The 26,910-nt window shown below is 36.4% G+C and overlaps 3 protein-coding genes across 3 annotated transcripts; all 3 read left to right on the forward strand.

The window, feature by feature from the left end:
• Positions 1-4,522: 4,522 nt before the first annotated feature.
• On the forward strand, positions 4,523-4,711 carry LOTGIDRAFT_121855 (hypothetical protein; the record flags this gene model as incomplete). Its single annotated transcript, XM_009059416.1, has 1 exon — positions 4,523-4,711. A coding segment is annotated over one exon (189 nt), but the record flags the coding sequence as incomplete, so codon positions are not given.
• A 4,385-nt stretch (positions 4,712-9,096) lies between these two features.
• On the forward strand, positions 9,097-15,532 carry LOTGIDRAFT_163323 (hypothetical protein; the record flags this gene model as incomplete). The annotated part of the gene is made up of 6 exons (XM_009059417.1): positions 9,097-9,160; positions 11,422-12,876; positions 13,926-13,967; positions 14,270-14,320; positions 14,730-14,780; positions 15,372-15,532. The coding sequence occupies 6 exons, from the start codon at positions 9,097-9,099 to the stop codon at positions 15,530-15,532; spliced, it is 1,824 nt and encodes a 607-aa protein (XP_009057665.1).
• Positions 15,533-17,848: 2,316 nt separating this feature from the next.
• Positions 17,849-21,298, forward strand: LOTGIDRAFT_84742 (hypothetical protein; the record flags this gene model as incomplete). The annotated part of the gene is made up of 5 exons (XM_009059362.1): positions 17,849-18,005; positions 19,236-19,381; positions 19,788-19,893; positions 20,629-20,877; positions 21,207-21,298. Coding segments are annotated over 5 exons (750 nt in total), but the record flags the coding sequence as incomplete, so codon positions are not given.
• Between the last annotated feature and the right edge of the window lie 5,612 nt (positions 21,299-26,910).

Raw genomic sequence — 26,910 nt, forward strand, 5'->3', positions numbered from 1 at the left:
ATTATAGTGTCTACGTTTTGCTAACATGTTGCATTTCTTTTTGTTCGGATTAGGTGCCTGTTTACAGTGACAAATTTGTCCCAAGGTAGGAAAAAGTGCAGGAAAATAATTGTGAGGTCTGTGTAAGGCTTCTACTTCTTTTGAATATAGACCTACATTTGAATCATAATTCATGTAACAAAGTTTTTTTTATGGTGGCATAAATCTGATTGAAAACTGCAGTGTTGTTCTACTTTGCTAAAATGATATACATCTACAACTGTTATAGAAAAAAAGCGCTCCACAAATTTGACACTGATACGCAATTGCAGTGCAACAAACTGCTATGTTAAAAGAAAGAGAAATTGATGCTAACAATCTAAAATATTTTAAATAGTGATTATTTTTGTTACAATGCTGAAAGTGGACCAGTCATTACAATGCAAATTCTAGGGTATATCTTGTAATAATAGATGCAATCAAAAACTAGAGCCACTCGTGGCACAGAGTGGGACTTTGCAAATGTAGCAATTTGCTAAAGACCCTGAAAAAATCAACCATCGACGATAATTAGGTCAAGCGTACGAACACGTCTAAAGTTGATAATTTTTTATTTTTTAGAAGATTCTAATACCGGAAGTAGACGTCAGACCTCACAAATGAAAGTATCAGCAGATAGCCAAAGTCAATGACCTTTGATCTTGTAAATGAGAAGGTCTAAAAAGGTCAAGATCAAGATCAAGAGATATATGTCATCAAAATTTCTAATTGCACATGACTATAAAACCGGAAGTTGACATAAGACAGCAAATATAAAAGTATAAATAGATAGCCAATGGCAATGACTTTTGATCCTACAAAGGTCAAGGTCAACAAAGGTCAAGGTCAAAAATTGAAAATTTTGAATTTCCAAAACCTGTTCCTTTTTTTGAACTATGAAGCGGAAACAACCAAACTTCTAAGACAAAGTGGCTCAAAACATGAGATGATTGTATGTAAAGTTCCATTTTGAACAAACGTATACTTTGCGAGTTATGCTCCTGGCAAAAAATATCAATAATGAGTAATATAACCATGATGTGCCACGCCCACCTTAATTTTTTTTGCATGCGGCAATTGATATTCCAAATGTTACGTTGTGTTTCAAATTTCAAGCTTCTACATTATTCAGGTCAAAAGATAAAGGTCACCAAATGTCAACAAAGGTCAAAATCGAAAAATAAAAATATCCAAATGTTAAAACCCGTTCCTTTTTTGGAACTATAAAGCTGAAACAACTGAGCTGTTAACACAAACTGGCCAAAAGGATGAGGTAATTGTATGCAAAGTCCCTTTTTTAACAAACGTATACTATGCGAGTTATGCCCCAGCACCAAAATGTAAACAATTAGTAATTCAACCCGGATGTGCCACGCCCACCCCAATTTTTGGGTCATAGATGAATTCATATTTAAAGCGTCTAGTTGTATTCCAAATATCAAGGTTCTACATAAAATAGATCATAAGATATACATACAAGATCAAAAAGACGCAAATATGGTAAAAAAAACCTCAAATTTGAAAAATTTTGCTTTAAAAAAGCAATTGTTATATATCTATGTAAAGTGCATGAGAAGAACATTAGGAAACCGAAAAAATTAACCCTCTAGGTTAATTAGGTCACGTGCTAGATCAGTCCAAATTTGCGAATTTGGCCTTTTACGGATAGCTATAAAACCGGAAGTACATGTCGGAGGTCAAAGGTCAAAGTATCAAATGATAGCCAAGGTCAATAACCATTGACTCTATGAAGGTCAAGGTCATCAAAGGTCAAGGTCACAAGAAATAAGCTTTCAAACTTTGAAAAAATTCAACCTGAAGTTGCGAAAATGCAAAAGCAAAATTCAAAAATCGGCTCGCAACGTTTTGTGAACATTAGACAGCAGATTACATCGACACCAAATTTATGCAGATTTAGTTTATCCCTAAGGACTTATTTCGATTTTAAGAAAATTAGAAAATCAAGATGGCGGCCAAAGTATCACTTCCAGTCTGGATTTTATATTCTTCGTTTTTTTGTATTAGCATTTACTTACGACCTGCATAAATTCCGTTGACCTATTTCATTTACACCGGAAGTTATTTGACCGGAAGTAGATTGTACTTTCAATTGATTCCACCTTCAAAACCGGAAGTGACGTCAAAACTCTGACTGTATCATATCATTGACTTTATTGATGTCTCTTTGCATTTTAAATTTCAGATCAATCGATGCAAAAACAAAAAAGTTGCAAAAAAATTGCAAAATTCAATCGAAAAAAGTGTGCGACAAATTTTCGAATTTCGTAATTTTTCAAGTGCAATCTGATCAGAAATTACAGCCAGATTTTAAAAAATGAGAACCCGAAGAAAATCGATGCAAAAATGCGCCTTCTAGAGCCAATGTACGAGTTTTTGCATATGTTGCACTGTGGCACTTACGGTTTTGCAAAAATGTTCCAATTCATATTCATTAACAACATTGCCACTGCAGAAGGTTTAACCATGTAGAAATGTTGATGTAGCTATTGAAGCCTAGGCCCTGTGCCCTGTGGAAATTTCGAAAAAAAAAGAATGGACATTTCGATAACAAACTTGGACTTTGCTCAAAGCAAAGTCCCACAATAATTCAATACAAAGTCGTTGTTATATCATTTTATTCACGGAACGCCCATTTTAACATGGTGAAATAATTCTTTTTGTCTAGTGAAAGATAAAATACCATAACATAGTGAAATCATTCTGTTTGTCTGTGGAAGGTATATATAACTATATTTCAATATTTCTAGTGAAAGATAAAATACCATAACATAGTGAAATTATTCTGTTTGTCTGTGGAAGGTATATAGAACTATATTTCAATATTTCTAGAGAAAGATAATATACCATAACATAGTGAAATCATTCTGTTTGTCTGTGGAAGGTATATAGAACTATATTTCAATATTTCTAAAGACAGATAATATACCATAACATAGTGAAATCATTCTGTTTGTATGTGGAAGGTATATAGAACTATATTTCAATATTTCTAGAGAAAGATAATATACCATAACATAGTGAAATCATTCTGTTTGTCTGTGGAAGGTATATAGAACTATATTTCAATATTTCTAGAGAAAGATAATATACCATAACATAGTGAAATCATTCTGTTTGTCTGTGGAAGGTATATAGAACTATATTTCAATATTTCTAGAGAAAGATAATATACCATAACATAGTGAAATCATTTTGTTTGTCTGTGGAAGGTATATAGAACTATATTTCAATATTTCTAGTGAAAGATAATATACCATAACATAGTGAAATCATTCTGTTTGTCTGTGGAAGGTATATATAACTATATTTCAATATTTCTAGTGAAAGATAATATACCATAACATAGTGAAATTATTCTGTTTGTCTGTGGAAGGTATATAGAACTATATTTCAATATTTCTAGGTAAGATAATATACCATAACATAGTGAAATCATTCTGTTTGTCTGTGGAAGGTATATAGAACTATATTTCAATATTTCTAGAGAAAGATAATATACCATAACATAGTGAAATCATTCTGTTTGTCTGTGGAAGGTATATAGAACTATATTTCAATATTTCTAGAGAAAGATAATATACCATAAAATAGTGAAATCATTCTGTTTGTCTGTGGAAGGTATATAGAACTATATTTCAATATTTCTAGAGAAAGATAATATACCATACCATAGTGAAATTATTCTGTTTGTCTGTGGAAGGTATATATAACTATATTTCAATATTTCTAGAGAAAGATAATATACCATAACATAGTGAAATCATTCTGTTTGTCTGTGGAAGGTATATAGAACTATTTTTCAATATTTCTAGTGAAAGATAATATACCATAACATAGTGAAATCATTCTGTTTGTCTGTGGAAGGTATATATAACTATATTTCAATATTTCTAGTGAAAGATAATATACCATAACATAGTGAAATCATTCTGTTTGTCTGTGGAAGGTATATGAACTATATTTCAATATTTCTAGTGAAAGATGATATACCATAACATAGTGAAATCATTCTGTTTGTCCGTGGAAGGTATATATAACTATATTTCAATATTTCTAGTGAAAGATAATATACCATAACATAGTGAAATCATTCTGTTTGTCTGTTAAAGGTATATAGAACTATATTTCAATATTTCTTGAGAAAGATAATATACCATAACATAGTGAAATCATTCTGTTTGTCTGTGGAAGGTATATATAACTATATTTCAATATTTCTAGTGAAAGATAATATACCATAACATAGTGAAATCATTCTGTTTGTCTGTGGAAGGTATATATAACTATATTTCAATATTTCTAGTGAAAGATAATATACCATAACATAGTGAAATCATTCTGTTTGTCTGTTAAAGGTATATAGAACTATATTTCAATAGAGAAAGATAATATACCATAACATAGTGAAATCATTCTGTTTGTCTGTGGAAGGTATATAGAACTATATTTCAATATTTCTAGGGAAGATTTTGAAGAATTTATTATGGCGACTGCTTTACCAAAAAGTCCTAATCTTGAATGTTCCATTTGTTTAGGAAGTTTCAAGACTCCAAAAATCGTTCCTTGTGGACATTCGTTTTGTCTCGAGTGTTTGGTAAGATATACCGATTGCAGAGAGGAGACATTTCCATGTCCATATTGTAAACAGGTTGTTGAAATTCCACGAGTTGGCGTCAACCATTTTATTACAAATGTCGGTTTACAAACCTCGACGGAAAAAACAAACAGTCTTAAACCAAAACATCCTTGTCCAAATCACAGTAAGAAGGAGGTAGAATATTATTGTCTATCTTGTAATTTAGGATTGTGTTCTAAATGTATTTTAAAAGATCATAACAATCATAAAACATTAGATTTAGAATGTGATTCTACAAGAGAAATGATAGTCCAAAAACTTGTAAATTCTGGACATATTATGAAAGACAAAATCAAAGACTTGGAAAAAACCCATACAGAATTGGTAGAAACATCTAAAAAACTTAAATCTTTTTGTGATGATGTCTGTACCAAAATCGAAGAAAAAACTGAGAAAATTATTGGTGAATTGAAAACAAATTGTGAAAAAAACCAAAATGAAACTCGAGATAATTTTAACCAGAATGAATCAAAACTAACAGAAATCCGACAGAAAGTTATGAACCAAAGAGAAAATATCAAAACTGTATTAGATTCATCCTGTCCTACTACAACAGAGGACTCTTTATCTCTTATATATTCACTGATTAAACTCCAAGATTTACAGAAACTCTGTGAAAACACGAAGATTGATATTCCCCCAGTGACGTATATGGCATGGAAAGACGGGCGTGGTATAGGTAATATTAGTGATATTCTGGGATCAACTGTAACTAAACCACTAGGTCAATCTAGAGATGGTTGTGGACCTATAACAACTGTAACTAAACCACTAGATCAATCTAGAGATGGTTGTGGACCTATAACAAATGTAACTAAACCACTAGATCAATCTAGAGATGGTTGTGGACCTATAACAAATGTAACTAAACCACTAGATCAATCTAGAGATGGTTGTGGACCTATAACAAATGTAACTAAACCACTAGATCAATCTAGAGATGGTTGTGGACCTATGTCAATGGAAAATAGAGCAGTATCTATAGAGAGACGAGTTTATTTTGAGGGAGCTTTATCTAATGTTAGTGATATTCTGGGATCAACACTAATTAAACCACCATATCAATCCATAGAAAGAAGTGGCCCTACATCACCTACTGAAACAAAATCTAGAGAGGGTGGTGGATCAAATAGATCTAGAGATCCTCTTGAGGGTAGTAGAACTATATCTGAAAATAGCCACCTTCGAGATTCATTGAGAAGAATACCTTTATCAATTGAATTCAAACCACATCCATATTATGAAGCTACTCCTAAAAGACTGTAACAACTGTAATCCAGTCCTACAAACAAACAGGGTAGAAGTTTGTCTGATATGATCAGTGAGTTTGATGGTTGTATAAAAACGTGAATTAGTTCACTGTCATCATTTCAATTGAAAAGTAAACATTCCATACTGGGAGGAAATGAAACTTGATACTTTTACAGTCATGGAATGAATTTAGTCAACGTGTTCCTTCGAAGTCAAAAAGAAGTTTTCTGGTAAAGGGGCGCAACTTGTATCTACAATGGTGGTGAATACAGCCGACGACCATTGAGCTAGATTGTATATTTTTAAGGCATTCTGGAGTAAAATTGCTTACACTGTACTACGGGATATAAAATGATAACTATTTCTGGCGTGTGTTTCTCTTATCAACAGATTGTAGATAATTATTGATTAATACTGTTTTTTCTCACTTAGTTTCCTTTTTGATTTGTGTTTTCTAATATCTATAGTTTCATTTTCTTTCCTTTTTCTATTAATTGGATTCTATTCTTTGTTTATAAGTATATTATTATCCACAGATAATAGAATTATGTTTAACCTTGTATTATATACCCATTTCTGTTTGTTATTTTGAATTTTCCCTTTTTTCATTTTTCAACTGAATTGCATTAAGTAAACTTGTTTCCACTCATAAATACTTTACTTTTAACTCAAACCTCATAATATTTGGCAAAAAACTTTCAAAAAATTTAATATTAATAAATCTAAAAACAATATTTCAAAAATTCAAAATTAACCCCAAAAAATTCAAAATTTCAAAATTGTACATAATATACTGTACAATTCCAAATTTTCTTTTCTTTATTTTGCTTATTATTTTCACTCATTCTACAGATAGTAGATGAGTTTTTCTTTTGTTTTGTCAAATTCTTCCCCCTTTTTTTATATTTTATTTGTAGATATGTTTATGTTGTAATGAAAATTAATATGAAAAAGTACATTATGACGAGGCACAAGCTTGGTTAAATCAGTAATAAAAACTTCTTATTGTCATGTATATAGTGTTAGGCTTTAAATCACAGCACCCTCTCTGACTAACAGTACTAACACTATCTGTCTATATGTTTTTAAAGTACGTAAAAAAAATAACTGTATATAATGTAAATAAATGTTAGTCACTGACAAAAATATTTTAATGTTAGGGTTTAAGCTTGTGTTTTTGTAAATATCAAAATGTTTTGGTTTTTGAAGTTGTTAATAATAATAGCTCCTTGATATAAGTAAATGAAAAGCAACAGTAAACAGTTGTTTGCTGATTAATGTAATTATTACTGATTGTATTTTTATATTCTATCATTGAGTAATGGTGTATCCTTCAGTTTATTTTAAACCAATTCAAAATTATTGAAATTTTATTTTTAAAATTAAAAAAAGTAAAAATCTGTATGTATCCGAAGAGTTCCCCACGTATATAAAATTTTGAAAAAAGAAATTTTTTTAAAAATGAAAATTATACGTATGTCCGTACATGTGGACTAAGACCAGTAATTCATTTGCCATCTGTTTCCATGTTAAATCACGAAATTCAACCTTCTATAACTTTTTCCAGAAATCTCGTTGAAAACATTCCTATATGTCACATGAAAGCCTGGCCAATGCTTAGTTTCTGGAAAAAAATTCAATATATCATTACCATGAAAATCTTCAACTAGCCAAACTGAAAGTAGATCACTACAACATCCGCTTGACTTTCACTGCACACATAAAACGACTATTTTTAGAATTATCCTTCCGCATGAAAATCCCTGAAGGGAGGGAGAAAGGGTATTTCTATAAATAACACTGACTACATTCCCATAGTCATATATATAAAAAGTTTTACTGGTCTGAGTCCAGACTTAGATGAAGGGAGGCAACCCTCAAAGAACTTTTTAACATTTCAAATCCCAAACACGCTGAATTATAGAACATGAAGGTAATGGACAGCATATACTGGACGAAAGTCGGTTGGGGCCCCTATTATTAACATAATTATGCTCTCCTGTATTTTGTTCTGGGGTAGCTGCTCACTTAGGGGTAGGGGCCCGTTCAAGAGTGGAGATTTCGAGTGAAGCACGAGTCTGATTAAATTTTAATTTCTTTTTTTTTTCTTTGTGGTATGTATATCGCATTTTTTTTATAAATCTACTACGGAATTTATTTCCTATTTCTTTAGATGTCTTTTCTACATTTTGAAAATGGATTTGAAGGCAAGAAATTCGATGGTGAGATGTGAACACTATTACCGATTGGTTTAGCTTAGAAATTGCCGTTTCGGAGTCCGCTTGGTCAAAAAAGGCGCATCCGTCCCTTTAAAAGCGTTGAATTGAACGCAGACCTAACTGTTAAAACCATTGACCGTATTAATTGTTTGTTATTGATTACAATTGACGCATTTCACACACATAAATCAACTTCAACAAAAGCCAAAAAGTTTTAGTTTTGAAATATTTGATCGCCGTATAATTTATATCACTTTAACTAAAACATTATATAACGTGTTTATAGTATTATTGTCCTTTCTCAAACTGTGTTCTTTCTTTTTCACTCTAAAACTGATTTCAAATTCTAAACAAAAACTCAGTATTTTATGAAATTCGCGCAATTGCAGTTGTCTCTGTGCTAAGTTTAGATTAAATGAATTGAAATCATACAAAACCAGCATAGAAAATAGAAAATAAAATATGTCAATTCAGAAACTAAAACTGTAAAATAGAAAACAATATTAGAAAATAGGCAACAAAAATGATAATTCAGAGAACAAGATTAATAAAAAAAAATTAATAAACTTAAATCATTTTCTCAAAAATTGAAATACATGTATGTCCTTAACAAACCACGAAAAGAATATTAGTTTAGGTATGTAGGTTTAACATTTAAATGAATATACAGATTAAAAAGGGATATGTCCCCTCGGGTGCTCGGGGTGAGAGTTTGGGTTATTTGACTTAGTCACAAGGGTTGTAAAATGAGGTCGTTTCCGTCCATAAACCTGTAAAAATTCGCATCTGTTAACGGCAGAACGAGAAAATGGTGATTATACCTGCGTTACATCATGAGATATACATCATCTCTAACACCCTTTCTCGACAGACTACAACCACTCTCATGTAACCCGGGCTTTGAATCGGAGACGGGATGTCATGTACGATTGTTCTCTTACAACTCCGAACATGTCGCATGACATAACGGTTACACTTTACGTACATCACGCCTCAGTTCGTTCAGTGAGAATGGGTAAGCTTGATATCAGTAGATTCTGTATTTATTAAGGTAAGTCAGCTTTTTTATATTTTCCGGAAATGTTTGAAAAAAGAAAGGATTTTGTGTCATATTTTTCCGTTTTTTTTTTAAATGATGTGCAGAATATAGATTTATAACCCCATTTCATAGAAAATTTAAATTTCAGTAGATATTGTTATGTAGGTTGTGCGATTTTCCATTTAATTTCATTAGTCTAATAATATACAGAACAGTAGGATATAAAACTCTATTTCATGTCATTAGTCCAATAAGATATAGAACAGTAGGATATAAAACTCTATTTCATTTCATTAGTCCAATAAGATACAGAACAGTAGGATATAAAACTCTATTTCATTTCATTAGTCCAATAAGGTACAGAACAGTAGGATATAAAACTCTATTTCATTTCATTAGTCCAATAAGATACAGAACAGTGGGATATAAAACTCTATTTCATGTCATTAGTCCAATAAGATACAGAACAGTAGGATATAAAACTCTATTTCATGTCATTAGTCCAATAAGATACAGAACAGCAGGATATAAAACTCTATTTCATGTCATTAGTCTAATAAGATACAGAACAGTAGGATATAAAACTCTATTTCATGTCATTAGTCCAATAAGATACAGAACAGTAGGATATAAAACTCTATTTCATGTCATTAGTCTAATAAGATACAGAACAGTAGGATATAAAACTCTATTTCATGTCATTAGTCCAATAAGATACTTCATTAATCCAATAAGATACAGAACAGTAGGATATAAAACTCTATTTCATGTCATTAGTCTAATAAGATACAGAACAGTAGGACATAAAACTCTATTTCATTTCATTAATCCAATAAGATACAGAACAGTAGGATGTAAACTCTATTTCATGTCATTAGTCCTATAAATTACAGTAGGGTACAAAAGGACATAAAATTGATTTAGATTCGTCTGTATAATTGATAAGTTATATGACAAATATAAATAAAGAAATGTCTAGTACTTATATAACCAGGGTTTAAATCTTCATTATTAATTGTGAGAATTAAACTCTTTACCTGTTGGAAATACCTGTCCCTCCCCAATCACTGTCATCTCTCACCCCTAGTGTTAACCCGTTGTTGACCTTAACTCTTCAATCGACCGCTAACACACATTTTAAACTAGGGACATTACTGGATTGCCACATTGAAGGTGAGTTTTTCTTTTTTAAGCATAATACAACGTTTCAACAATTTACATCGACAATAAAACAACATACAATTTGCATTATTGTATTCTACCATGTGATATCACTCCGAAAGTACACAAAGTTTCTACAACTTATGTTTTCATCACGGGTCTATAGCCTTTGGTATACTACTACTATGTTTAATTGTACATAACGTTTCAACAATTTCCATCGGAATTAAATAACATAAAAAAACAATTTTTCTGGTATTCTACTATCGGTTTTATTGTATACAAAGTTTCAACAATTTACATCGGCAATAAATTACATTTTTATATATTATATTCAACTATAGGTTTTATTTTTATTTGCAACATTTCAGCAAATTTACATTTTAACAGTTTTACCCCTGGGTTAGAAAGTACACAACGTTTCAACAATTTACATTGTCATCATCATTTCTATGTATAAGATAAACATGCTCGAGGGTTGTTCAGATATAGTTTCCGTAAAGCTGAACATTTATGGTAGTTCGTTTGGAGCTGATCATGTGCTCTTTTTATATTTTATAAAATTTGAAATTTACATATTTTGAAAAACGGACAGTTTTTGAAAGATGTAAATGAACTTACTGGCATTGATTACCTTTGACCCCCGAAATAAGCTCACGATATTCACAAAAACCTATGAATAGTTGGACACCGGAAGCTCTGTTGCCCACCCCTACCCCACCCCTTTTTAACAGACTGTCTCGTTATCTTGGTATTTTGGTTTATTTTCAGAATGAAAGGGGTTTATTGGTTAATCTTACTACAATATTCCTTTTTAAATACCAACTCACAACTCATTAAACATGGTTTGTATTAACCTTTTATATAATTACATACCACCACCCCACCCCCCGTGAGCTGACAAACCTACGTACCAAAAGAGATGTTAAACCAAACCGCAGAGGGTATCAGATAGGGATATCCTGCTTCCTTTTTTACACAGTAATGACCTCCCCCCGCCTTCCACCTCTAAAAAATTTTTATTATTTAAAAAAATACTTTCCCTGCTGATGCTTATAAAATATTATATCTTTCAGATAAATCGGAACCGACGACAACAGCACCACCAACTGAGGCTTCAGAAACAAACACTGAGTTACCAAAGCAGTTTCATCCTAACTTTATGTCCCCACACGGGGCTTTAGACTATGGGCCGTTCGGAACACACCCTATGTCGCGCCCATCTGGTCAGTCCAATATGATGTTCCCAATGCCACAGATGTTTAACCCTGCTGATCCAGACATGTTTCCAATGGTACCACCACCTGTAGCTGCTGAGATGATGTCCCAACAGTTACCATCTAGTCCACAGATGCACTCGGGACAACCATCCGACCCGCAGATGTACCCTGGACCACCGCCCAGCCAACAGATGTATCCGGGACAGCAACCCGACCCGCAGATGTACCCCGGACCACCATCCAGTCCGCAGATGTACTCTGGACCACTGCCCAACCAGCAGATGTATCCGGAGCAGCCCTCAAACATGATGCCAATGATGCCTCCAATGGATCCAAGAGCGGCATTTTTACCTGCGGCTGATCATCCTGCTATCCTTCCGGTCATGACACCAGACCAGAATCCCATGGTACCAGGCACGTTGCTTCCAAATCCTTCTTTTTTACCTCTTGATTACCCTTTTTCCACCCACCCTGCATCAACTATCCATCCCGAAACCAATTGGGTTCCGTCCGCAGGTGTGGTTGGGGACATGCCACTGAACACCCAGACCTCTGAATCAACACCAATCCCTGACCCATTCTTTAGTTTTAATTCAAATTTTCCAGAAAATGTCTTCCCAGACATGCACCCATTCTCGAACTCTGCAATGTCACAGTCTCCACCTCTTATAACCCCCATACCCCAGCACTTAAAACAGCAGCAATACTACCACCCAAAGGGCATGTCATTCATACCACAACCTAACCCACAGCAGTCCTATAAGCCTGGGGGTAAAGGTACCCTATCGAAACCTTCACACGGCTCTGCAGTCGCAGCAAAAGAGACCCGATCTCAACCTATAATTGAGCCCTTACCATCTGAAACTGCCGTCGGAAGCCACCAGTCAATACCACCCCAAGGATCTCATCCTCAGCATCCTGTTGATATTTCTGTGGGGCCCTTTTCGGGTCTACAATCCCCTACTGACGGAGCTCTATTCCAACCCCAACCCTTTTCGCAACAGACTAATCAATTCCAAGGTCCACAGCCACGATCCCAGGCCGAGATGTTCTCTAGGCCCTTTCCGGAACAGCCATTCCCTCTGGGGAGAGGGTCGAGTTTCCCACAACTCTTCCCACAACACCCCTTCCAATACAAACCTTCCTCAATTGATGCTCAGCAGTTTCAGAATGGAGATCCCAATCAAGGTTTCTCGCCCTTCAACTTTATGCCTCCTTTTCCGCATGACCCTTTTTTGTTACCCATTCCCTATGCTGGTGAGCGACCGGAAGTTCAGCCTGGTGGTAATGAACCAATGGCCCAGGCTGCAGGTTAGTGAAAAGTCGTGAGTAACCCTTTTCTTAAACCCTGTCTTGTCCCTTACTTCTTACCCCTTCCTTACTTCTTATCCCTTTTCTCGTTCATTTTGAATCCTTGGGCGTGGCTAATCTTGGTAAAGGCAAAACATAAATAGAACCTGAAAATTGGAAAAAACCCACATTTTGAACCCTTTTTTCAAAACGAGCACCAAGTACTAAAACACTGGGAACGGTAAACTGGGCTTCGGTGTTTGGTATCCTTTTTTGAATTTTGTGACGGTGTTTGATATCCCAAATAATATTCTTCCCATCCCTTCCTTCCAGATAGAAAGACACCCACCCTTCTGTTCCACTTTGCCCCCTTTACTCAAATCCTTCTATATCAAACATACTTCCCATAGGGTATAGTCCTTCAGGGTCAAGAGTAATTTGCAAATATAACCATTGACCGTCGTTTAAACCACGCCCCTTAAAAAAGGACTGGGCGATGTCTTAACACAAGCAGAAGAATATACTCGTCGATGAATTTCACCTTCAAACTCTTTTTGTGGAATCGTCGGAAATCGACAGTTTGATCAATATCTGATCATGAATACACAGAACAGCAATTAGAATGAGAGAATTAGATATGTTAATGACGGGGATATTGGCCGGCTTTCTGACAATTTGGGTGTCCTGACACCTAGGACTCTCATTCTCAATCGATCATACCCCAATTCCTTCCTTCCTTCTCTTTCTATGTGTTGTATTTTAACTTTGGTTGGGGAAAGTTTCTTAAATGTTCCGAAAATGTGATTGTTAATTTTCTCCAGTTGTTGACGATTGCGAGTGATTACATACGTTATTTCCTATGCTTTGATAAGTGTTGTTTTCATCTAAACCAAATGTTTCGGTTTTTCCTGCATATCAATTTCGGTTCAATTGATATGCTTTGTAAACATTCCTTCAAATTCAATAATCCTGCAATTATTAACTTCCGGTTAGATCCAAAAGATAATTTTACTGGTTAATACAAACTGGTGGCCAGTTTCTAACAGAAGTTCCACCCTTTTGTTTTTCAGAACCGGGTGATTTTCCTGGCATCATGGAATACATGAATAATGGTAAGATGGTTTTCTTTTCTCATTCTATTTTCGAATGAACTTTGGTTTCATGCAATCTGAGGAAAATGTCATTACAAATGGATGTTGCGTTTCGTGTGATTTGGGTGAGGGCTTTTTTTTTGGGAGGGGGGGGGGGGGGTGCTACTGAACTTGCCAACCATGATCTGACCAAATTGTTTCTTTAATCCAATTCAGAAGATATCAGTTCATTATGACAGCATCATTCAGACCATACCAATGATCAAGTCCATGAAGGCAAAGAAAATATATATAAAATGTTCATGCTTTTTTTTATTTTGTAGAGAATCCGTTCGCCATGCCTCCACCGCCGCCATTTTTAAACAGACATCCAGGTCAGTTCAGGTTTTTTTTAAAAATAGGAAATTGATAAAAGTAGGTTTACATTCCTGGGTATATTTGTGCTGTTTTGTGTGTTGGATATGTTTAGCAGCTGCGACGGGTGTGGCGCCAGGGTATGCTTAATCTTCTAGACACCTGGTACCACTTTTCATTATGAAATACTTACTGACTTATGATTGATATACTTCTTCACGCCAGAGTTCATTAGCTGCTACCAATGTTTCGTCAACATGTTTTAGGATTTCGGGTTTCGTTTTGCGGTTAGTGCTTGGTTTATTTTTTTTTTGAATAATGTTTAACCCGAAAAGTTGTATGTGCTCTTGATATCTCAATCAGTTACAGAATAGTAGAACGTAAAACTCCATTTCAGTTCATTTTTTATATCTTTATTTCACTTTTCAGCACCCCAGTTTCCTGTTTTACCACCATTTCTAGAGGGATTACCAGCACCAAGTAAGTATTCTTTAATAATTTTATTCATCAGAGGAAATTGACAAACACAACAGCACAACGGTTTTGAGTATTCATTCCCTATGAAGGTACTTTAGCTGAACTTTAACTCAATAACGTTGTCGGACCTGAACGTATATGTCCTACTTGTAGGTTAAACAATGGCCTAAGGGGACCTTAGAGTCAACGGTCTATCTGTGTTCAAGAAAACAGACAGGAAAACCCAAAAACATTTTGGGTCGGTGTTGAATTACAAACTTAAACTAAATAAGCAATATTAGCTATGTGGGCTTATTGAAAGACATACAGAGTTGATGAATCTAAATACCAAATAACCTTACTGTACCAAGTGATAGCCGTTGTTCAGCATATCATGTTTTTTCCGCGCTGCAATGAGAAACTCTATCTTATTGTAGATATACCCGAATTTGTAAAATGTTATAAAAAGTAAAATTTTGGCCATAATATAAAACTTATACAGCATCATGGATGTCAGAATTACTATGACTAATCATTATCTATTTCTGGTTTAACACCTTCTAGTCATATATCAGATCATAAATTGTCTCTTTAACTTACTAACCTCTCACCCAGGATCACTGGCTTGTATCAGTACACCATGTAATGTCACATGTGCCATTGAAGAAGGACAGAAACAATCAATTCTTCAACTAGAGGAACCTTTTCACAAGCTGGTGATTTTACAAGGATATCTAAGGGCAACAAGAGGATCCCGTCCACCAGCTTGTCCTTAACCAGACCTATTGACATTGATTTTACACGGATAATAGCTTAGGTTTACGAGAATCCTAATTACCAGCTGATCATTGGTCAAACCTCTTGATTGTGATTTAAAAGGGATATCTCAGGGTCACGGGGATTATGTCTACAAGCAGGTCCTTGGCTTAACTTTTCAACAATACCCATTTACAGATGGATCGACTGGACTAATGATGGAAGATAACATTGACATTTACTGCATTATAATTTTTAAAATTTTGCGTAGGAAAAATTGATATATCTGGTAAATACAGTGTACTATTTATTAATCAACATCGAAATAATAATTATTAAAACATCAAAATGACAACCAACTCGTAAACTGTTCATCAAGTTTTTATGACAATGTTTCCTTACTTTTAATAGAAAATTAAAGATTACTTAACTAAGACCTCGCCCAAAAACCTTTCTTTAACTAAAGATATACAGTCGTATAAAGTGATTGTAAAGAGGTTGTCTTATCTTGTATGTGTATCGTGAAGACCGATAACATCAAAGTATCAATTCCAATTTTCAGTCAGACGTTTATGGTTCTTGCAATTCCACTCAAATTTAGTATTTCATGACGTCACTATCGCTAAGTCCCTAAGATAGTAACAGTTACTTACTCGCCTAGTTTGGGAGACTTTTGTTGTATCAGTTACTTACTCGCCTAGTTTGGGAGACCTTTGTTGTATGGTTGGTAAATGATAAGTTTAAGTCCGAATTATCTCATATCGCAGACTGAAGTGTCTATATAGAAATCATAGAATCATTCACAATGGTCACTATTGATATGTCTGTCTTGATTTTAACCCAATCTATTATACCGCATGAAAATAGCCCAGATTAAAGGAATACCTGCCTTTAGTGTTCACCAACGTCTAAAAAAAACTATTGAAATTAATTGTTTCGATCTATCAATTCAGTTTATTTCACTTAATAATGCAAAAATAGCACCCATTTTCTAACGAGTGTCCTAAGGGGACATAATTTATCATAATCTTAATGATCACAAAGGTTTAGGCTGACAATGGTGAATTGTTACTACAAATTTTCAATTATCCAATTATAATTCTGTATGTACTATTCAAATAACCAATCAGATCACAGTATGCAAATTCTTTGACCTGTGACAGCGTTAATCACCTTTAACCTTTATATCTTATGCATGCGATTGGTTGATTGTTACGATGTTGTGACTATACTTGATGGACGAGCGAGTGTTTTTGCAGTCGTCTGAGTGGGAGGGTGACGGAAATTAGGGGTTCCTTCTCTGTAACTCTTAGTTTAACCGGTGCTTCGGAATAAAATGGCCCTACTGAATGGTCCAATCTTCGCCATATTGGTTGTTTTCATGTTCATACCAGGTAAACAGAAATTTTGGAAAGAAAACTTTTGGATTTAATGCTACAGTGTAATTTCATCGAAACGTTGTAAGGGTATCTGGGAGGTAAACGGAAGTCAAGGCTTTGTCTTCTATAACTTTTAGTTTTAACGGTGTAATTTCATCGAAACGTTGTTATCGTATCAGGCTATTCGATAAATAACCGAGCACGGCGTTTCCTTGACATTCCATCAGTTATTGTGTTAGTTCGCTGAATCAAATAACAAAACATAAGACAATATTATGGAATATAACACACTTCTTTGATGAGATTGGGCACATAACGTTTCAACACAATATACACGTGTGTTGAAACATTATGTGTTTTGTTATATGTGCTCCTCGCTTCTATATGTCGTTCAAATCTTATATTCGCTACAGTGTTCGGAACAATTTATATTGTAATTACCTTTTGTTTTAGGTGAGAATGGACAGAGAGTACCTGGTAAAAAATGGAGTTACAAAAACAGTGGTGAGTATTTAGCTTTTTTACACCTATATGAAAACACTCTCGGGAAGAAAACGCTCTCGGGTACAATAGAGGTTGGCCTACAGGACTTTGTGGTAGCGAGTTTATGTCTGCTGGGGGAGCAGGTGCATTACCTAACGGTAAAAAAAAAATCAAACGCCAGTGCTTACGATAATAGATACTTTACAGTTTAAACAATATCCATTATGAAGCTAGTTCTAGCCAAAATCGAAAAATTAAAGTCGAATGTTGCTTGTAATGATGGGAGAATAAATAGTAGGATTGGATTGGATTTCTATTGTGTTCCATTGGGTAAGGGGTGGTAACGTGAATCATACCATATTTACCATCATTATCTCAAAAAAATTATCTTTCCCCATACTTTTCTAGTCGATCACATCTGGCAATATTATTAAAGATGACCGATATACATGCATTATTTCAGGACATTTAAAATGGCCGGGTAAATACAGCTATTGTTCCGGTAACAGACAATCCCCAGTAGATATAGACGATAGAAACATCATCTATACACCGAACCTCAAACAGTTTTCATTTACTGGATTCAATGGTTTTAACACAGCTTTTACTGTTAAAAACAACGGTCATACAGGTGAGTCTGAGTAGATATGTGGACTCTCAAAACGGACACAATTTCAATATTCTGTGACGTTAATTCTCACGTCCAGGTTATCGACAACTGATTACTGTATTTGAATTTAGTGACTTTATAAAGGCTGTTGATTGTATAATTTAATAATGTGAAGGAACTGTAGTTTTCTATAATATAATATGATGATAATAACAGTGATCTATCAGATTGCAGGAATAAGTCAGTGCATGATTAGTGTGGGTAGAAAAATTTATAATATCAGAAGAGGATGTGGACTTTGGAGAGCTGTTGTGTTTCTGTCTCTTCTAGATACTAAATTACAGCTCCATCACACCATAAGACTTAATCAAACGCTTTGTTAAAATCAACAATTTCAAAGAACAACGTAGTTAGTCCTGAATGACGTGAATTTGTTCCTTTACGCCATGCATAGTATTTGCTGATCTACTGATAAAAAAAACCCCAAGTACTAATGATCCAAACCTCAAAATAAAACTCGTAATTTAAAATAAAAGTTCGGAAATACATAGTAAACAATGATGAAGCACAAAGGTCTTTATATGACTCATGCCTGGTACTTTTAAGAAATAAATTTGGATCTACCCTATCATACGAAACTGCGTATGGTTCTTAAACGGAAATAACACACGCGAATGTAGTTCACAGTCATTTCGACTTAATCAGTCTAACTTTTGAAAAAGGCTATCATATGTTCCCTATCCAGGAATAGCTGGCGTTCACACCCTTTTTAAAGCTAACAATATTAAGTGGATAATGACCTGACATAGTTAGACTAGGAGTAATTACCATATTGTGTTTTTATGTTAAAACAATAGGTCATTCATATCTTATTAACAAATTTTTATATTCTTTTTATTTTATTGCTAAATTGAAATAGATCACCTTGTCAATGTAAAAATTTCATTATTGAGAAATTGTATAACTTAAAATTTACTTTCGCTTTCTACCAATCTGTCCTTGATTTGTGTCATGAAGATATTTGAGCAACAGTAACGTATTTAGGGGGTGACCCATTGGGCCATGCCACCCCACCCTCTCAAGCCTGTGAAAGATCTTATGTTGAAGTGGAAATTGAGCCCTCTAAATGCTAAAAATTCATCTCAAAAACGTAAAAAATATCATATTTTTAAATGTCTTGGGAATGAAGTGGGGTACAATTGGGGTTCCACTGGACATGGTCAATAATAAAAAATGTATTTTTTTTTGCAGCCAGTATTCGGGTCAGCGGTAACATGAGTGTGAGTGGGGGAGGGTTTGGTGATGTTTACAACACAGCCGAGATCCATTTTCACTGGGGTAGCAACGATAGGGACGGCTCAGAACATGCCATCAACGGACGGAAATATCCATTGGAGGTGAGTACCTTTACTGGTCTGTTGAGATGGGAAACTCTGGGTGAGAATGAGAGGGATTTCCAGTTGTGTTTGATCCTCTTTTGGTAACTGGAGACGTTTCAAAACGTGTTAATATCCATGGCAATGCTTTTTGCATACACTTATGGTGTAAAGTAGAAAACATTCTTTGGCGTGAGAAAGTAACGTACAGCAAGATGTAGGGGCATTTTGAGAGACGTAGGCGTATACACCCGTGATGCAGAAAACGTTTGTCTATCTGCTCGAATCGCAATCCCCTTTTAAGTCAAAAAATCAATGAGGTAGACATGAAATGGATCAATTAGCTGTCATGAACCATACGTATTGTATTTAAGAATAACAAAATGACTCTGTCAGGTGTCTTCTAACTACTGTTTACCTATTGTAGATGCATATAGTAAACTATGCTACCAAATATGGAGATTTAAAAAACGCCATGCAGTATCGAGATGGTTTGGGTGTTCTAGGAGTTTTATTTGATATTGGGGTAAGTAGTGAAAGAAAGAACTATAAGGATAATAATTTAGTTTCACAGAGGATCCTTCCTATCAGCTGATCCTTGATATATTCTTCAGCCAGATGAACAGCCAAAATTTCAATTACTCGAGCAGAAATTCAGGACGTAAAACTCCATCCATTTCATTCCAGTACCTCGACTAAAGATGTATCAGTCATATAAAATACTTCTATATTACTTCTGTTTAAAGTATAACCATTTGGTATCACAGACCGGAGACCTTAGCAAGTTGGCGGAGATAGTAATATCGCAATAAACTTATCACCTATGTGAACCTGTTCAACGAACTGCAAATTCAAATTTATTTTCTTCCTTTCAGGAAGAGAATCCGGCCTTCGCGGATATTGAAAGGCAATTGAAGAAGGTGCAAAATCCAGGTAAGAAACATTCGTATAGAAATTGATAATTTAGCTGTAGGATACCACACAGCATTCAAGTTGGGTCAAGTTTTCAAAAAGCCATGACACCTTGACCTTCTGTTTAAACCATTTGAACAAAATTTGAATCTCTTTCAACTGCCAAGTATGGTTTTAAAGAATATATTGTATTTGTTGGGTCGGTAACGTTCGCTTTCAGATCAAGCAGATATTGCAGATTAGGTAGTTGTTGTAGTTGTTGGTATCAGGAGAATAATTCATCTATCTGAGATCACACTACACATATAATGCTTTCGAAAAGCCATGTACATGACACTTTGACCTTCTGTTCAAAGCATTTGAACAAAACTTTGAATCTTTTTCATCTGCGAAGTATGGTTTTAAAGAAGATATTGTATTTGTTTCAGGAACCTCAGCACCACTGCCTACTATTAACGTTCGTCAGCTACTTCCCGTTAATGCTGGGAACTACTTCCGGTATTATGGAAGCCTGACGACCCCACCGTGTTACCAGAGTGTACTATGGACTATATTTGAACAGAGGCAGACTATCTCTCCCAATCAGGTAAGGGATCATTTTTGGTGTTCTGGAACGTTGGCCATTCCGCGATAGCGACAGAATCTTTATTGATTAAAAAAGGGATAACAACACAGCATGTAGGTGTGTATTGCCGATGACCCGAGGGTATTTGTTTCATTAACTCCACAAGGGACATAAAGCTTCTTTGCTTCGTAACATCAAGCATTCTAAAAGGATTCTTCCGTCAAGTTTCACAAATTTTAGAAAAGGACAGTCCTTGACAACCAAACACTCTTGATTCTGGATTCATTTGAGGTAATAAGCAATATTATTTTGAATTTCAGTTGGAATCCCTACGATCTCTGTATGAGACTACTAAGAACGTTCTAGAAGCGCCCAACGCTGTCATTTTTGGTGAAGCTCTCATCGACAACTTCCGGCCTCTTCAACCAATGTTTGGTAGAATCATCAACACCAACATCAAACGATACGCCAACCCCATTTATTTGGCTCATCCCGGGATGGTTAGTATACCAACAGTATTCCAACAAGCAGTTCCAGTTATCCAAGTCACTTCTCAGCCCCGAGAATTTATTTCTCAGTTTCATCCAAACAAAAGTCAGGTCAAATCTACTTCGGCTGCTACAGCGAGAATTAAACAAGGGGTCAATCAGTTTACATCTTTACCTCTACCCCCACAACAAGTTGCCCTTAATGTAGCCGAACCTCGGGTCACGACTATTCCTACCATCTCTAGTTTCCGCAGTACCAACGGTTCTGTAATTACAGTCGTGGACGTTCCAGGCAATGTGTCAAAACCAGCAGAATTGATTGTAGTGAACACCTCCAGGTTAGTGGAACAGTTGAACCAGCCTGCATCTCGACCCCCACCAGCATCACAGAAACTCTCCACAACAACTGTTCCTCAGACAACCACCCATTTAAAACAGCTACACCCCGTCATTACGGCCACCGCGGCTATAGCAACTCCAGCAATTGCAACTGCGACTTCCGTCACTCCTACTTTACTACCTATTACAACCTCAACCAAAACACCAACGTCTACTACACCGCAGACAACTACCTTATTGACGACTCCGACAATTTTACCGCCTACATCTCCGACTTTGGCACCTACAACATCAACAAAATCGTCAGCAACCTCAACATCGTCATCAACCACTCAACCTATTAATTCGAAGTTGAAAGCAGTTGTACAAAATTTCCCGTCGCAATCTCGACCAAATCCATCAGCGATACAGTCTGCTAAGGTTCCGACCCAAATAGGGACAGACCAAGGGACAAACAAGTTAGTACCCGAACTTGGTCGGGCGCAACCAATCAAACTAAATGATGCTAATGCGAGTTTGGACTCAATCATTGCTACACAGGAACCCAGTGCATCTGCACAGGGCCCGATGATACAAGTAGTTAATCCAGTCGATTTGTCAACTCAAATCGTCCCCGATCCACTTTTACAATCAACGGCTTCACAATCGTCAAATCCATCACAAATATCCCAAAGGATTGCTCAAGAAGCTCGTCAGGCAGCGATAGAGGCTGCCCAACAACAGCTAGCCATGGGATCTCAACAATCACCAGAGTTTACCCAATCAGTTATTGAAGCCGCCACCAAAGCTGCCCAGGCCCAGATTGCTCAGCTTATGGCACAGTCTGCCAGGAAAGCTGTCAATCCACAACTTTCTCCAGATGAGCAATATGTCCCCATAGCATTGCCGATGGAGCCTCTGAGAGCTGCGATAGATAAGTCACATATTGGACATATCGATCCCTCTCAAGCACAACAAGCTGTTGACCAAGCCGTTCAACATCAACTAGTCCAACAGTTACGTTTGGAACAACAGACAACGACAGCAGGAGCCCAACAAGAGGTCATCCAACTGGCAGAACAACAACTTTTAGAGCAAAGAGCCGCTCAACAGACCGCACAACAACTTACAGACCAACAGGCCGTTAACCAGGCCGTTAAACAAAAACTAACCCAACAGCTACTTTTGGAACAACAATCCATTAAACAAGCTGCACAGCAAGCAGCTGCCCAACTTACAGATCAGCAGCTACTGGAACAACAAACTATACAACAGGCTGCACATGAACTTGTAGATCGGCCACAGATACTAGACCAACAAGCCGTTAACCAGGCCGCTCAGCAACTGATAGCACAACAGCTTAAATTGGAACAACAAGCCGTTACAACAGCCGCGCAACAATCGGCCTTACAACTTACAGAACAACAGAAATTACAGGCTGCTCAACAACTTGTGGATCGACCGCAGCAACTGGACCAACAAGCCGTTAACCATGCCGCTCAGCATCAACTAGCCCAACAACTAAGTTTAGAACAACCAGCAGCAGTTCAAACAGCCGCACAACAAGCTTCCTTCCAACTTACAGAACAACAGAAGCTGCATGCTGCCCAACAACTTGTCGATCGACCGCAGCTATTGAACCAGCAAGCGATTAACCAGGCCGTTCAACAAAACCTAGTCCAACAGCTTCTCTTGGAACAACAAGCCGCTATTAAAACCACACAACAGGCGAACGTCCAACAGCATTTGGAACTGAAAGCCGTACAACTTGCGAGACAGCAAGAAATACTACGACAACAAGCTACAAAACAGGCCGCTCGTCAAAAGTTGTTAGATCAACAACAGCAGTTGATTCAACAGCAACGAGCTGCTAGCCCGGTTGCTCAAACTCAGACTGGTGTACCGGCTGTAAACACGCAAGCTGCCCAACAGCAAAAAATCCAACGAGCACCTAATCAACAGCAATCTTCTCCACAATTGACTAATCCGGCCATCCGACAACAACTTGCGCAAATTCTTGCAAACCAGCAAGCTGTAAACCAAGCTTCCCAACAGCAAATTGCCCAACAAGCTGCAAACCAAGCCGCCCAACAGCAAATTGCTCAGCAAGCTGCCCAACAGCAAATTACCCAACAAGCTGCAAACAAAGCCGCCCAACAGCAAATTGCTCAACAAGTTGCAAATCAAGCCGCCCAACAGCAAATTGCCCAACAAGCTGTAAACCAAGCCGCCCAACAGCAAATTGCCCAACAAGCTGTAAACCAAGCCGCCCAACAGCAAATTGCCCCACAAGCTGCAAACCAAGCTGCCCAACAGCAAATTGCCCAACAAGCTGTAAACCAAGCTGCCCAGCAGCAAATTGCTCAGCAAGTTGCAAACCAAGCTGCCCAACAGCAGATTGTCCAACAAGCTGCAAACCAAGCTGCCCAACCGCAAATTGCCCAACAAGCTGCAAACCAAGCCGCCCAACAAATTGCACAAACAGCGGCTAACAAAGTTTCCAAACAGTCAATAACTAAACAAACAACCCAACAGCAGCCAACTCAAGCCCAGCTAATCCAACAAGTACTGGCTCAAATGAGAACCCAAGCCAACTTCGACAAATTAACGAAACCGCAAATGATTAAACTGGTATCAAATCGTGTAATTCAACTTCAAAGTAAACAACAAGCAGCTAACAGAGCATCACAACAACAAACTAATCCTTTAGTTCCACAGCCACTTCGTCTTCAATCCCAATCACTCCCTTCTACTTCCACAGCACCGAATCAACCAGGCAATCAGCAACCCCAGCGCGCCACAACAAACCGTCAAGGAACATCAACTAAGAACAGAAACATCCTGATCCAGCCGTCAGCTCAAGGAAGACCAGTGGTTTCTATATTAAGAAAAGCACCTCCGCGTGCTCAAAGCACTCAGTCCAACAGAGCCCAGACTGTTCATTGGGCAGCACTACAGAAAGCAAGAGTGAACACTCAAACCAAAGCCAAGACTAAATCGCAAGCACTAACAGCTGCCAAGTCCGTATCCGTTTTGGTAAGTTGAAATAGTTATTCTTCTACTTTTTTACCATCGATTTCTATATTCTATATCGCACTATTGCGGTTTTGGTGCTGCATATTTTACTTTTGTAAAATATGGGTGAGGGTTGTTTTCTCTTGTAATATGTCGAGGAGCTCTAGACAACCATTTCCTGTAGATTTGTATAAGCATATGTGGCATTCGATGTTCCAGAAACCACCCTGCTGTCGAGTTTATCGGTGCTTTTTTCAGAAAATCAAACTAATCAAGAGGTCTACCGTGAAGGTTCCGATACCGCTCTACAATAGATTTGGAAACTGCCGAATGAAAGCTAATCCATTCGGATTTGAAAGATATTTTTTCTTATATTTCTAGGTACCCAGACAGAAGAGTGTTGTTCCTACGGTTCGATTTGCTTCCACGAGCCAGAAACTACACCCAGTAAACGTTCTGCCAAACCAAGCACGATACAAGGATCCTAATACTGTGGCACAGGAAACCGGCTTAATTTCATCCATGCCCTCAATCCAATCTTACCCTCGACCTCCCACGCCTTCTACCGGAAGTCAATCTAGTTTAATACAAGCTTACTTCCGCGCACTCTCTAAGTCTAAACCGGAAGTAGTACCTGTTTTACGTCGTGTGAGGACTCAATACGGCGATACGAAACTACTTAATTATTTACAGAAAAAGTTTGGTCGATTACGAACCGTGTAAACAACTTGATTGTTATGTTTCTGTTATTTATTGTTGAAATTATTTCAGTCCAGTTTGTCCAGTAAGGCCAGTATTCAGATTAGCTTGAAATAACGAAGACTCTGACATCTAGCTCAACCTCTCTTAATTTCTATGGTCAGAACTAGATGATACTGGAGACTTCCTCAATGATGTAACGAATTGCAAGACCATTCTGACTGTTGCTAAAACTAATATTTATAAGAGAACGAAACCTCTTTGCGGCCTCTGTACCCTACCTGGAGTTCCTACAAACACCTCAGGGGCTAACTGAGAAGCTTCTGAGACAATTTTAAGTTTACTATGGTATAATAAGCTGTATATTACTAGAATTTTGTTTCCAATTGTGGTCCATGTTTTGACCCTTTTCCACTCTGACCTCTTCATTGTTATACTTCTGTCGAAACTTTTAGATCTTAATGTGGTGCAGGGTACGGGATAAAGCGCATTAGGGGATAAGAGGAATCCAAAAATTTGGTGGCTTAAGCTTTAAAGTGACACTATTTGAGGGGTAGCAAGAACGATCTATTTTGCACGTGCATTGAGTGTTCATAAGTACTGAGGTGAAAGTTCCCTGCAGCGAACCACGCAAACTACTTAGCTTATTGGTGGTTTACTCATGAATAATGATTTGATACTATAGCTTCTAACTTTTTTATATTTGGATATTTGTTTTGATTTGTTATCGTCTGATGCCCAAATTTCAGAAATGTCAACGAATACCGTTTGACCTAGATATGTTCAAAATGTACCTGCATTCTTCATACACGATTTATCATGCAATCTGTAATCCAGAAAAAATTTAACTTGACTCTGATTCTTGTCAGCTTCTAGGCGTTTTGTTATGATTTTGCTACTGCGTGTTCCTTTCAGAGAGTCCACATTGATGAAGCTAATATTGTTTATTTTGTACATTTGCTGTTTATCTCTGGTTTCTCATTTCGATTATGGATAGTCAAATTCGGTTATCAAAAAAAAAAACAGTTCATCCCTGATATACTTTCTTTCACTCTGGCAACATGGTTATTCGATTTTTTGATTTCAGAAATTTTGGCATCAGAAAGTTATTAGAATGTCTCCTATATATATATATCTATTATTACACATATTTTAATATATTTTCTATGTTTACGGGTGTATTTTGTAAACCCTCGTGTGAATAAAATAAATGATAGTTTGTGAAATAATTCTTTAATGTGGACTTTCATTTTGACAAAAACTATACCTGCCCCTCCCCCTCCAGCTTAACTTCATATATAACCCACTCAGGCTACTCTATATATTCAAATTTCAAACGTGAATAATTATGGATACACATGGATTTGAAGGCTCAAATTTCGACAATGAGCTGTGAACACTATTACTGATTATATTAGCTAAAAAAATTCCTGTTTCTGAAACTAAGGTATGATTGGTCGAATGGATAGTGAAGGTGCTCTTCTAGATCCACCGGCCTTCATTCATCTAGTTGAGACACTATTTCCATGTAAATGTGAGAAATTGTTGAAATA

Source organism: Lottia gigantea (genome assembly GCF_000327385.1).
Source record: "Lottia gigantea unplaced genomic scaffold LOTGIsca_39, whole genome shotgun sequence".
NCBI classification, from domain to species: domain Eukaryota; kingdom Metazoa; phylum Mollusca; class Gastropoda; family Lottiidae; genus Lottia; species Lottia gigantea.